The following is a 14,946-nucleotide window of genomic DNA, read 5'->3' as shown; positions in this document are numbered from 1 at the left end:
ATTAGACAGGAATATGCAATGCGATATGGCAGTGGCAAAGGTAATATGATTTGTTTGTTTATTGGCAGGGGGGCAGGGAGAGGCTGCATCCATACACATAACTTCATAGGGCATGGAGTTAGAAGACAATGTCTCTTGTGTTACTGCACATAGAATATGCTATTTGCTCTTTGAGCTAGAAATAGAGTGACACATTGGAAGGCATTCAAGGAAGATCAGCAGAATTGATAAGGGGACTATAGGGAAAGATTCATGTCTCCGGTCCACAAAAGATGTAAATGTGAAAGCAGGCAAAGATTTAATTAGCATAGTGCCAAGGGGTATGTTAGTGAATTCAAGGAAGGAAAAATAATCTCCCAATGGAAGCTGTGGAAGCCCAGTCACTTGGGACATTTAACTAGACTGGCCAAAACATATAAAATAATGAGGGACAATCCTGCTGTGACAGGAAAACAGACTAGATAGGTAAGATCTGTCTCTGACCTCTGTGGTATTAAGACCAGTTCTAATCTTGGGGGGGTTTTTTAAATCAAAACATGATTTTATTTAAAAAAAAATTGCAAGTCCATGGAGCTATTCATCACAGTACAGGCTCTGAGATATTGGTGGATACCTTTTGCAAGCAATCTCCAGCCGAGGAAGAATTTAGCCAGTAGAGAACATTAAAACGAGAGGTGCAAAATAAGGCAATAAGCAATTGCACATATTTGTGTATTAGAATAAGATTGGCTCTGGTGATTAGTACATGGCTATCCAGTGTCAGTTACTCTGTTTTTCAGCCGTCTGTCCATTTTAAGGCCTTAATAATTGAGGTTTCCGGAGTCTATGGGATTAAGATTTTGTGGCTCTTGCTGTCATATCTTCTGACTTCTCTAACACCATCTCCCTTCTTCATTTCACTCCTGCTATGCATAATTTCCCTAACTGCATCCCCTTCTCCCCCCACCTCCATTTTTATATGCTAAGCCCAGAAGAAGCAGCTATAAATCCTAACCTCTAATCCCACTATGCTGCACAAATCAGATCATGTGTCTGAAATGAAGGTAACAACAAAGCAGTATAGCCATGTTTTTCCATCGTCTGTGTGATCCTGGCAGAGCTGGGGGAACTGACTTTTCTATGAGAAATTCATTTTGAACACTTCGTCCAGGAAGTTTGTAAAATGACATAAATGTGGGGGTGGCATGTTTCTGTTTTAGACAAATTCCATCTTCTGTTCCACACATTGCACAGAACAATTTCCCCCCACCACTCCCCCGGTAACATTGCTATTAATATTTCACTTTCCATCTGGCTATAACAAACTACCAAAAAAAAAAAAAGAAAAAGTAAAAGAAGAGTGAAATAACTGATGTCCATTTTTTCCTATAGTTTAACCTTCACCTGACAGGTGACATCCACGCCATCACAGCAGCCAATAACCTAGTAGCTGCAGCTATCGATGCTCGCATGTTCCACGAGCAAACTCAGTCTGATCAGGTAAGAGATGACGTGGTTGATTCTGTTCTGTTCTGTGTTGTGTTGAACACAGTCTATTTTACCAAGATTTTTTGGATACCCTGCAGCTGCTAATTGTATCTCATTCTTCAAGGCTCTTTATACCCGCTTGGTGCCTTCGATCAGTGGTGTTAGGAAGTTCTCTGATATTCAGATCCGAAGACTGCAGGTGAGTTGATCAGCCTGTTAGGTTTCTAGTGCTGTTCTGTATGCGTCCTCTTTACCCTGTGAAAAGATAAATTACAAAACTCTTGCATTGATCTGTGTGTTGGTATTTATTTATGCAGCATGCAAAAATGCATTACCCCACAATCCAGTTAAAGACATGTCACAGCCCTGTCCTTGAAGAGGTTTCAGTCTAACTTTATACACTATTCAGTGAATAAGTAAACTACAAGTAAATTAGGAAGAAACAAGGGCCCCTTATAAATAATCTACTGTTATTTCAGTGTCCTTGATGCAGCATAAGTCAGAAATAAATAGTCCTTGCCCCAAGGACCTCCTTCAAATACATAGTCATGACTGAAGATGAACGTTTCTTGCTGTGGTATTTATTGTGGCAGTGAACACAAAACCACAGCCTTCTGAACGTGAGCGACTGGAAGTTGTATTTTAATACAAACTGAGCAAAAAAGGAGAGATGTGCTTTATTTTTACATTCTGTGTGTCAGTTTTTACATGGAAAAATACTCCATTGAATACTCATCTAGGCACACAGCTGTTCAATGATCATTTCAATGACTAGAACTTGGGATGCAAATGGCATCGTTTGTCTAATGCTCAGCAAAAAAAACATGGGCCAGCGTGTGTTCCTGGTCACTAGCAATTCCATTTCACAGTAGGAACAAGATCATCTAGGTGGTAGGTAGGTTCAGAGGAAGTTATTGGAGTTGTCTGCTGGTTTATCAGTTGGCCTTCCTATTAACATAGCCTGAGGCACTCAGAATTGCACAACTACTTTTACGTTGTACATCCAGAACAGGTGTCCATTGGGAGGGCAAGAACAACAGTCTGATTGTGGGGACTCTACATCTTTGTATCGTTAACTGGCTGTAATGTCTCCACCATGTGATACTCATGTTTGATTGCCTGTTTCAGTCTCTCCTCCTTTGCTGGGCTATGTCACATCAAGCACTCAGGCCTATTATATGGAGTGTTACTGACAGGCTCTGCAGGGAGCCCTTACCAGTCCTCTGCTGCCACAGCGCTGCTGGCTATAATGTGGAGGTGTGAAGAGGATGCTAAAACTGGCAAAAGGAGAGTCCTGCTGGCTCTGAGAACCCCTGGTGCTCAGGAGAGCGACAGAGGAGAACCTGTCCCTCTTGGCTCTCTTCTGGGGACACATAGGGCTGTGCTGTATAAATAAAATGCTTGCTGTTCCTAAATCAGTTCCATCGCTTCACTCATTTCTAAGCTTACATGTGAATTGGACTCCATGAGATAATGCCTCTTTCAGTTAGGCATCTTGGCAAATTGCCTATCTTCAATAAGTTCCTGGTCTTCAGGCAGCACTTTCTGGGATGTTAACTGTCTTGTGACTGAATTGTTTAATGCCTCCTTTGTGCACTGTATCTAGCATGCTGAGGAAGCAGTGTTTTAATACTTATGGCATTGTGCAGTGGCTGCAGGCCAAGTAATGAGAAATCCAGTGTAAACAGATGAGACTTGTGGTTAGAACCTGCCACATAAGGTAAAGCTTTGCATGATTTCTTAGGGATGCTGATGGAGGGGGCTTCCCTTCCTCTTTAAAATGTTGCTGGCTGTCTTGTACCTGTGTTGACATTTGACACCCGCTCTGGTGGGAGGGACTGTATTATGTGCATTTCCCTCTGACAGAATTTGCAATTGCCTAATAGCACTCTGTGCTTCAGAAAACAGATTCTCTACTGCTGCTTTATGCAGGGAAAAGTAGCTCTATAGTGGCACCCTCTCCCTCCTTTTATTACTGAAAATGGGAAAACCTGCTGCATGAAGACTCATCATTTTAATAAAGATTCATTTCCTTCAACCTTTTGACTATTTATTTTTCCCCTTTCCTCCCCCTAGAAATTGGGTATTGAGAAAACTGACCCTGGGACATTGACGGATGAAGAGAGAAAAAAATTTGTGAGATTGGATATTGATCCAGCCACCATAACATGGCAAAGAGGTACCAGAGCAATAGACAGCTGAACTGACGGATATGACAAATGTGTGAAAAGAGGAGTTGTAAACCTACAGGGAGCTGTGTTTACTGGCAAAACATGGGGGTCTGACATTGTGCACGCTCAGTAGGCTAGATTCACTCTTTGGGCTTTTATTTCAGTCTCAGTCCTAGAGCAGCTGACACAGATGACTTGAATCTTGAGATGTAGTTAATTGCTACAAAGCTGTATTTCAGACTTTGCCAGTAGCTCAGTGAGAGAATACAAAGGTTGGCAGGCCTGGTTAGCTGCCGTGTCTTCCCCACACTGAGAAGAAGGGAAGTTCTTAAGAGCTCCGTCCTGGCACTTGGGAGCACCCAGGTTCACTTCTGTGCTCTGACACCAACTTCCTGCGTGACCATGGGCAAGTTGCTTGGGGCCAGATTACCAAAGGTGTCTTGCACATGGGTGTTGTGGGGATAAATGCATTAAAGACTGTGAGGTGCTCAGATACTATGCTGGTAAGTCCCTAGGGCAGATGTGGTACTGTTACTTCCTTACAGAACTCCAACAAGGCTTTCAGCTTCAGCATTTGCATTACTGATGAGTGGGTCTGGTCCTCAGCTCACTCTGGTGACGGACACCAGCTGTGAAGCTGCCCCACTGTCTCTTATTTTTTCTGTCTCAATCCATTAATTTCACTTCTTTGCTCTGTGTTTGCTGTGTGGTAGAACTTAATCCGGTCATTCTGTTAGCAGATTTTAAACCTTTTCATTGGCTGATTTCACTACTATCCTAGTTGGTTCAGTTACAGCTGCCAGCGAGAAATGATATCTGATTAATTAAAACAGTGATTTTTAATGTCAGAAACAGCATTGTTTGAACCTTCACTCCCTCTAGAATAGCTTGGAACAGATGGCTTAACTCTCTGTATTTAATTATTTATTGCAAGAAATGTTCAAGTAACAGTAATTCAGCCTGAATAACTTTTCTGAAGTGAATGTTAAACTTCTTCTGTCTGTGGCATCCCACTAGGAAAATAATGTTGTCTGTTGAGCATTTAAATTGTAGTTCGAACCATGGTGGATAAAAATCATGATTTAAATAACTATAAAATCTTTGGTATTTTACAAAATTTAATTTAAAATGTTCATTTTTTTAAAAAATCAGATTTTTAAAATGTTCGTGTTTCCAGTTCTTTATTTTCTTCCCGTTTTATAACCTTACAATGCTGAAGTGTGTTTTTTGTACTTGTTTCTTTAATTAGGCCTTGTCAACACACATGTTGTAATGGTTTTACTATACTGGTCTAGCTGAACATGCTTATAGCAGTCTACTTTATTCCACTTCTTGTACAGGAAAAAGCTATAATAATATAAGGTACCTTTATGCTGGTATTACTGGAGCCACATTAGGGCTTGTATTGGTATAACCATCACGGTTAAAAAACAAAAATCTAGTTGAAATAGTTATACCAACAAAAATGTATGTGTAGATCAGGCCTTGGTAGAAATAGTGTCTATGTAAAATCTGAAATTCTACTACAGTTAGGAACTAAGAAGTTTTATTATCTATACTAAAAAGGCAAGTCCAGAAATTCATTAACATCGTAGTGGGAGAACAGTACAAATTCAATCACAAAATTAACAAGCAAACATCCTGTGCTATATTTGCAACCTACCCTATTTTCTGAAATATTGAACTTCCATAAGTCTAAGAAAGCTGAAATGCTTCGAATAAGTTAATTGGTTTTTTTTGTTGGTTTTTTAAAAAATCCGCTTATGTATATACCACAAGTTGACAGCATCAACGTATTGAAAGTCTAAATTGACTTGATTTTTAACACTGAAGCAATTTTGCTTTATGTTCCCAAACATTACACACCACTCAAAGTTTTTAATAAAAATACAAATTTAGACCCTGATGTTGTAAACACTTTATTCACTTTAGGCCCACAAGTTTAACTTTAGGCCCACAAGTCATTTGAAGTCAATAGTGTGTGCTTGAGTAGAGCTGTGTGCTTGCTTGCTGATTTAATTTTCAGTGTTGTTTTGGTTTTTTACCTATGGCAGTTCTGTGATCTACAAATAAGGCACCCTACCAATAGTGACAGGGTTTTTAAAAAATGCATTTTCTTTATAAACTTTATATTAAGATTGAAAATTTGTAATGCAATTTAGTTTTTACAAAGGCTTTACAAAATTTTAAATAAATTTTAAATCACTCACTGGCTCAATCCCCCAAAATAATCATACTTAGCATTTACATAACAATACCTAGCTGTTCTTCTTTGAGAGATGTCCCTGTGGGTGCTCCACTCTAGGTGTCGGTGCGCCCCTGCGCCTTTGATCGGAGATTTCTGCAGCAGTACTCATAGCGGCCATGCATGCTCAGAGCCTGGCCCCCGCTCTGAGTATACCTCTAGTGAGCATACGCGGCTGGTTCCCTCAGTTCCTTCTCTACCGTCCCCGGCTTGAGACGGAGCTCAGCAGACTCTTTAAAGAATTTCTTTCCTCATCTTAAAATAACTTGTAGTTAGACAGTTTCTTAGTTAGTTAGTTGTTAGTTAGTGTTACCTACCTTTTTTCTACCGTTTAAAAAAAAAAAATTGTTCTCTCAGCCGCTTCAAATATGCCTGGCTCCACAGGCTTTAAGCGCTGCTCCTCCTGTAAGGACGCTATCCCTCTCTCCGATGGACATTCACAGTGCATAAAATGTTTGGGGGAGACCCATATTCCCCAAAAGTGTGCTTACTGCACTAAACTAAGCTCCAGAGCGAGAAAGGACAGGGAGATAAAACTTAAACTTATTTTACTTCAAAAATCCCTAGGGTCTGCCTCAGACCTTGGCGCGGATTCTTGCCTCCGCTCACCACCACAGCTCTCCCACTTCTAAAAAGCAGAAGAAAGCAGCAAAACGAGGACACCTTCTGCCAAATTCAAAAGAAGCCCTTAGACACAAACCTTCTCCAGTCAGATCCACAGTCTCCTTACCGGTGCTCCCCTGCCTGAGCACTTTCGATGAGCCGGGCTCCTCTGGTACCGCGTTAAACCCGCCTGTGCTTTCAGCGGCAGCGCGAGGCTCCAGTGCCAAGGCAACAGGCTTTCAGTTGCCTGCCTCAATTATGGCACCTATTGGCACCATGATGAACACAGTGCCCACAAATCAGGCCCCCTCCCCCGAGGCACCGCAGCCTACTATTAATAGCACAGCACAACTACAGCACCGGCATTAACAGTGCTACTTGGCATGAAGCCAAGACTAAGAACTCTGGTGCAAGCCCAGGTTCCTTCACAGCAATTCTATCAGCCTTCACCTTCAGCTGCCTCAGCGCTGCAGTTTACCCAGTCAAGTGACCTCCTAGTGTCACCTACGCTGCAATCGCCCTTCCTTAAAGACTGCTTCTCCCTTACAAATGATTCAGGGTCCAAACAGCCTTCCTCCACTGAGGAGGAGTCTGAACTACAGGGTGATGTTCCAATACAATCAGAATTCCATCCTCGGAGTCCTGTCACCTGCTGGCACAGGAAAATTGTCTCAGACCACCCTCGAGACCCTGCCTCCTGGTGTGTTAACCCCTGGATGGCACCACCTATGCCTTTTCCACCACCATGGCAGTATTGGGCCCCATGGGCATCTTTCCCTCGGCAGCACGCCCGCTGTTCCAATCAGACGAGACGCGAACGTCCAAATCATATGACTCACTTGGCGGCACCCTCCCATTCTCAGGATCAATTAACTCCTGCTCCTGACCCAGTACAACTGAAGTACAAACTGAAGCAATGCCTGAAGAAGCATTACTTCCCTCCCATCTACCGCCCTCAGACGATTTTTCGAAATTCCAGGATCTCTTTAAAAGGGTTGCCAGTGAGCTTAGAATCAATCTAGAGGAAGTACCGGACCAACAACATGAGTTAACGGACATCCTGCAACCCTCTTCTTCATCCAGACTGGCATTACCAATTAATGCAGCCCTTCTGGAACCTGCTAAGTCCATCTGGCAGGCTCCAGCCACAAGCCAGCCTACCTGCAAACAAGCGGACCGTAAATACTTCATCCCTCTAATGGCTCTGAATTCCTTTTCTCACATCCTGCGCCAAACTCACTGGTAGTGGACGCAGCCAGTCAAAGGAACAAACAACAGTATTTCCGCCATACCCCAGCCAACAAGGAAAGCAAACGCTTAGACCTGCTGGGTCGCAAAGTGTATGCCTCTTCAACCTTACAATTTCGAATTGCCAGTTATACCGCAATTCTGGCAAAGTACGACCATAGAAACTATAACAAGTTCATGGACTTCATTGAACACATTCCAGACTACAAGAAACCGTTTACAGCTTTAGTTTCCGAGGGCCAAATCATATCACGCATGGCTCTTCAAGCAGCTCTGGATTCAGCCAATACCGCAGCAAGATCCACTGCTATGGTGGTGGTCATGTACCGAGGTTCATGGCTCTCCTCTTCCCTCTTTCCTTGTGAGGTTCAGAGCACCATAGAGGATCTGCCTTTCGATGGTGATAAACTCTTTGCTTCCACCACTAATGAGGTGCTCCACTCAGTGAAGGACTCAAGGGCAACTCTTCGATGCTTAGGCATCCAAACCCCTACAACCAGAAGGCGACGGTACAGATATCAACTTTACCACCATCCACACTACCCCCCATATACTCAGCATTTCCCAAGATCTCAGGATCAACAATACCACCAACGCCAGAGATCCAGATACCAGCGGCGTCGCCCCAATTCTTCTGGAATGCCCCAACTTCCTCCAACTAATAAGCGGATTTGAACCTTTGGTCGAGGGTCTCGTAAACATCGTCCCAACTTCAGCATATGCACTGCCTACAACTATCTTTGGACACCGCCTACAGCCATTTTTGCACCAATGGCAGAATATTACCACCGACAAGTGGGTTCTAGAGGTCATCACAACTGGGTGTTCTATCCCCTTCCTCTCCTTACCTCCCACCCTCCCCGTCCCTCTCCAGGGACACCTCTCACGAGCCACACCTCCAGCAAGAAGTACAACATCTCCTTCACCTGGGTGCTATCGAATTTGTGCCCGAATGCCACAAGGGGAAAGGGTTCTACTCCCCTTATTTCTTAACAGAAAAGAAAACTGGAGGATGGCGACCGATCCTTGACCTCAGGAGGCTCAACAAATTTGTCAAAAAACAAAAGTTCAAGATGGTTACTCTCACCACCATAATTCCAGCCCTGGAGCAGGGCGATTGGTTTTCAGCCCTCGACGTACAAGACGCCTACTTTCACGTCACTATCCACCCGGCCCACAGACGTTTTCTTCGTTTTACCCTCGGCTCAACGCATTTCCAATACAGAGTTCTACCATTCGGTCTTTCTACTGCCCCTCAATTTTTCTCCAAGCTCCTAACAGTAGTTACTGCCTACCTCAGGAAAAAAGGAGTCATAATATTCCCTTACCTTGACGATTGCCTCCTGAAGGCCTCCACGTTTGACGAGGCCCTCCGCTTCAAACATATCACCATCGAGTGCTTCCAATCCCTGGGCCTGCAAATAAACGAAAGCAAATCCACATTAAGTCCTACCCAGCACCTGGAGTTTATAGGAGCGAGCCTCAACTCCACAACCGGACTGGCATCTCTCCCACCCGACCGATTCAATACCATAAAACTGCTGGCTACAAGACTTCGCAACAGCCCACGGGTCACTGCCCGAGACTGCCTCCAACTACTAGGGCACATGGCCTCGTGCACCTTCATGGTCCAGAACACACATCTCCACATGAGGTGCTTCCAGGCTTGGCTGCCGACGGTTTACAAACCAAATGCGCACTCACTAAACAAACAATTGGCCATACCTTACCGAGTCAAAGACTCTCATATATGGTGGACAGTCCCCTACAACCTCTGCTCTGGAGTCCCCGTCCTCCAGACTCCCCCAACTCTGATGATGGCGACTGATGCGTCCCTCACGGGCTGGGGGGCCCACATCTCTCACCAAACAGTCCACGGGCTATGGTCTCCCTCCGAGACCTCCCTGCACATAAACGTTCTAGAACTTCGAGCTATACGGAATGCCTGCCGCTGCTTCCTTCCACTAATCAAGAATCAGCATGTACGCGTAATGACAGACAACATTGCCTGCATGTTCTACGTAAACAGACAAGGAGGGGCTCGTTCCCACTCTTTGCTCAGAGGCCATAAAACTCTGGAATTGGTGCCTTGCGAACCACATCCGCATATCAGCTGCTTATCTCCCAGGGGTGATGAATACCACTGCCGACGAGTTAAGCAGATGTTTCCCTTCGGAGCACGAATGGGAGATAGACGAGGGAATCTTTACAACATATTTCGAACTTGGGGTCACCCAACCATTGATCTCTTCGCAACCGCAAAAAACACGAAATGCCTCAATTTCTGCTCCAGGGCGGGACTGGGCAAACACTCCCTCGGAGACGCATTCATGATCTCATGACACCGGGACTTAACTTATGCATTTCCCCCAATACCATTGCTCAACAGGGTCCTCAAAGATACGAATGGATCGTGCCAGGGTGATCTTGATCGCACCTTCATGGCCAAGACAACCGTGGTTCCTTTTCCTCACCAGAATGTCAGTTCAGCCACCGATCTCCCTGCCTCTCATCCCAAACCTCTTACCACAGCAACATGGCCGGCTTCTTCACCCCAATCTCTCCATGCTTTATCTCAAATCCTGGTACCTGCATGGTTCTCCCAACGAGAACTAGACTGTTCCGACCAAGTTCAGAGGGTACTTCTACACAGCAGAACGCAATCCACCCGTACCACCTATCTCCGAAAGTGAAAACTATTCACAAAATGGTGCTCAACTAAACTAGTGTCTCCTACCTCGGCACTTCTTCCCTGCATACTTGACTATCTATTGGACATTAAACAATCCAGCCTTTCCTTCAGCTCCATCAGAGTCCACTTAGCTGCCATCACAACCTTTCATGCTACAGTTGACAATACCTTGGTCTTCGCTCATCCCATCACCAAGCGTTTCCTGAAGGGACTCCAAACCCTCTATCCAGACATTAAGCCACCTACCCCTCCATGGGATCTTCACCTAGTATTGTCCTGTTTAACTCATCAACCCTTTGAGCCCTTAGCCACCTGCTCCCTCTTGCACCTCTCGATGAAAACAGCCTTTTTGGTGGCCATTACCTCCGCCACGCGGGCAGGTGAGATAGCAGTCTTTATGGCAGATCCACCATATACGCTTTTCTTCAAGGACAAAGTTACTCTACGCCTACACCCAAAATTCCTTTCAAAAGTTCATGCTTCATTTCATATCAATGAACCAATACATCTACCAACTTTCTTTCCGAAACCACATGCAAACTCCTTCGAAGCTACAATGCACACACTTGATGTGCGCAGGGCCGTATCCTTCTATTTAGACAGAACCAAGCCCTTCAGAAACTCTCCTAGACTTTTTGTCTCCATCGCAGAGCGCTCCAAAGGCATGGCTATCTCTACCCAGAGACTTTCGAACTGGCTCTCCGATTGCATATGACTCTATCAGATAAAAAACGTTACACCTCCAGCATTGATCAGAACACATTCCACTAGATCTGTATCTATGTCTGTAGCCTTCTTACGTAAAGTACCATTGTCTGACATTTGTAGAGCAGCCACTTGGTCCTCCAAGCACGCATTTGTCAAACACTATGCCCTTACTCAGGGCCCTCTCTCTGACACTCGATTAGGCAGGGCAATATTATCTACTGCATTCCTGCCAGACCTGAAGTCCCTACCTCCTTGAGATACACTGCTTCGAAGTCACCTAGAGTGGAGCACCCACAGAGACATCTCTCGAAGAAGAAAAGGAGGTTACTCACCTTGTGCAGTAACTGACGTTCTTCGAGATGAGTGTCCCTGTGGGTGCTCCACTACCCACCCTCCTCCCCTCTACTTCGGAGTTGGGGTAGCCTCCGTTGTAGAGAAGGAACTGAGGGAACCAACCGTGCATGCTCACTAGAGTTTTACCGGCCACGCATGCTCAGAGCCTGGCCCCCGCTCCGAGTATGAGTACTGCTGCAGAAATCTCCGATCAAAGGCGCAGGGGCGCACCGACACCTAGAGTGGAGCACCCACAGGGACACTCATCTCGAAGAACGTCAGTTACTGCACAAGGTGAGTAATCTCCTCTTCTGTAGCTCTTTTCATCCATACATCTCAAAGCACTTTACAAAGGAGGTCAGTATCCTTATCCCTATTTTACAGATGGGGAAACTGAGGCATGAAGAAGTGAAATGACTTGCCCAAAGTCTCTCAGGAGGCAAGTGGCAGAACTGGGAATAGAATCCAGGTATCCTGAGTTCCAGTCTGGTGCTCTATTCAGTAGGCAACACTGCCCCTTTTCTATAGCACTTTACATCTTCAAATCCCTGTACAGATATTGTACCCTTCCTCTACCTGTGAGTTCACTGGAAATAACCATTAGCCCAACTTCAGTGGCAGTATCTGACTGTCCTTATTTTGCAAGTGGGGGAAATTGAAACAGAAAGGCAAAACAATGGAGCTAAGATCAGAATTCACAAATCCATGCCCATTCTATAGGAGATGTTTCTAAAACCAGTGTGATTAAAGATCCCAAGTTGTGTCCAAATTCATGTTTGCAGTCCATACCCCTGTAGGCAGGAGTAGAGTCCTTTGGGATGTATTGTAGGAATGCACTTTGCAAATATAGCTGAGTAATCAGCAACAGACAGGTTCGTGTTTTAAAAATATGATCCCTTTGGTCTGTGCAGCAGACTGGTTAGATTTTTACTAGCAAAAGCAAACCAAAAAAGTTACTTATTGGAGTGATTTATTTTGATTTCTTTGACTGAATCCAGAGAATATCCTATAGCTCTCAGCAATGGAAAGTGAAATGTCTTCTCGTATCTGGCTCCCAGAACTTAATGGCACTAACATAATTGGCAATATACTGTGAAGCATTTAAACTTACAAGCAGTTGGCTGGAAATAAGATGTCTGTAGGGAATTCTGAATGAATATTTCTCACACCTAGTTCTCTTACGAGATGCAGAAAAAAAGAACTGTTCGATACTAAAATTGTAGTGTCTGAGCATTTCTTTATGCAGTTCTTTGTGGGTTCTTATTTCTCTCTCTCATCTGTTAGTATTGTCCCAATCTCTTCTTGTTGCCTAATGGGGATGAGACAGCCAGAGGGAGAATGTCAAGCTACCTTTAGAAAAGAAGGATGGTCTTGTGCCTAAGGGACTGGGCTGTGATTTTGATTGTGGATTTGATTCCTAGCTCTGCCACAAAGTCTTTGTGCAACCTTGGGCAAATCCCTTGAGCTTTCTCTGCTTCAGTTTCCCCCTGTAAAATGGGGCGGCAGTGTCGCCTAGTGGATAGAACACTGGACCAGTAGTCAGGAGACCTGAATATATATTCCTGGCTCTGCCACTGGCTTGCTGGGTGACCATGGACAAGTCACTTTGCCTCTCTGTGCCTCAGTTTCCACATGTGTAAAATGGGGATTCTACTGACCTCCTTTGTAAATGTTTTGAGATGTAGGGATGAAAAGCATGATGTAAGAGCTAGATTTTATTAATATTTGATTATAATACTGCAGTTTCCTTTGTCTTGTGTGCATAAATTGTAAGCTATGTAGGCAGGGGATTGTCTCTTACTATGTGTTTGCACAGCACCTAATTCAGTGGGCCCCTGATCTCGGTTGTGACCTCTAGGCGCTACCATAATACAAATAAGATGTAGTAATAACTTTAAGATCTATGGGTTTAAGCTTTATGTGTATTTACTAGTAGTACTATTTTAGTTTAAAAAGAGTATCGTCCTTTTCATCACTACCCCGTCTCTAATGTGCTGAGCGGCAGCATGGATATTTCACAGTTTGAAATCACACGTATTAACTTAATGTGGTGGTTTCTTTTTTACTCCCTGCAATCCCCCCCTGCAGTGATGGACACAAATGACAGGTTCCTGCGGAAGATCACTATCGGACAGTCTCCGACAGAGAAAGGCTTCACGCGAACGGTAACTGGTTCCTGCCTCTTGGGCCATTTAACCCTTTGAAAAGCATGCAGGAGAAAAACAGTCCCTGAATAAAATTGTAGTGTTCACCTCTTGAGCGTTTCTTCCCCTAGGACTTAACAAACGTGCGTTGCGCCATCTCCCTGTTCAAATGAAGGCGAGGGGATGTGAAGCAGAGTCCCTAGCAGTGTTAAAATTCCCGCCCCAAGCCCTGCCACATTTGGTTTTAAAGTTTGGTCACCAAAAAAGTCCTTTCCTGAATGTTGGTTTCATGGTGGACTGGAATGATCAGTGTAGACCTGTAAACAGGTTGGGACTCACCACCCACGGCGCCTCCTGCTGGTGATTTCGGGAATTAGCTCGATTCCAGTGGAGCGCCCCCTCCTGGTGGTGTCCCATCCGTTGTTCTCCCCTCTGCTCTCCGCTGCTGTCACTGGACCCACGTTGCTCCCTGCTCGGCAGTGTCCTCTTCGAGGCCACTGCCCTCCGGCAGTGTCCCTTAGTCCATCTGGACCCCCTTCCGGGGATCGGTGATCAGCGGTCCTCCACTCCAGCCAGCATGTGCATCCACACACCCCAATGCCTAAACCCTCTTGTCAGGGATCGGGCGTAGTCTATAATGGCCGCTCCCTATGGCCAATGGCTGGATGTACTGCAAGGAGGAAGGTGGGAGGGGGACCTAGGCCCGCCCTCTACCCTGGGTATCGGCCCAGGGACCCTCTGGCGTCAGCCTCACTGTCCTCTTTCTTTCCCCTCCTCTGTCTGTTTCCCTGGGCTGCTTCCCCTACGGCCCCTTGCACCCGCTAGGCCCGGCCCTTCCCTTCAGGGTCTGCAGCCTGGCAGCTATGGGCTAGAGCCTTCTAGCCTCCCTGAGCCTGCCCAGCACTGCGCTGTCCGCGGTGCTAGTCTCCCCCCTTGGAGACTGACCTTCCCCTGTCGAAGGCCTGGGACAGACTATCCGCTCCTGCTCTGGGCAGCCTTTATATATGGGTGAGCCTGGCCCTGATTGGTTCCCTCTAATCTGGGCCCTGATTGGCTCCCCATAAGCCCTTTTCTGATGGGCTGTGGCAGGCCAGGGAGCCTGCCCAGCCCAGGAGCCAATTCTCCCAGGGAGTGGGGCAGTCCGCCCCACTACAAGACCTAAAACCAAAACCATGCGGAACAAAATTTAGTGCAGCAATAACCATTTACACCTGTTCCAGGCACTTTGTTTCTTATAGAGACTACAAGAGGTTTTTTCACATGCTGCAGCATTGAGACCAATTACTTAGATTGCTCTTTAAAATACATTCTGGCATGAAACTTTATACTTGATTT

The 14,946-nt window shown here is 45.2% G+C and overlaps 1 protein-coding gene across 2 annotated transcripts in view; it reads left to right on the top strand.

The window, feature by feature from the left end:
- The window catches only part of MTHFD1 (methylenetetrahydrofolate dehydrogenase, cyclohydrolase and formyltetrahydrofolate synthetase 1), an 84,012-nt gene that overhangs the window by 44,212 nt on the left and 24,854 nt on the right, over positions 1–14,946 (top strand). For both annotated transcript variants that reach the window (XM_050952537.1, XM_050952539.1), the window contains 4 exons: positions 1,372–1,479; positions 1,592–1,666; positions 3,544–3,646; positions 13,556–13,632. In XM_050952537.1, coding sequence (XP_050808494.1) covers positions 1,372–1,479; positions 1,592–1,666; positions 3,544–3,646; positions 13,556–13,632 — 363 coding nt within the window. The remainder of the gene's footprint in view (positions 1–1,371; positions 1,480–1,591; positions 1,667–3,543; positions 3,647–13,555; positions 13,633–14,946) is intronic.

Source organism: Gopherus flavomarginatus, chromosome 5, assembly GCF_025201925.1.
Source record: "Gopherus flavomarginatus isolate rGopFla2 chromosome 5, rGopFla2.mat.asm, whole genome shotgun sequence".
Lineage (NCBI taxonomy): Eukaryota > Metazoa > Chordata > Testudines > Testudinidae > Gopherus > Gopherus flavomarginatus.
This window is presented reverse-complemented; position numbering and strand designations above follow the sequence as displayed.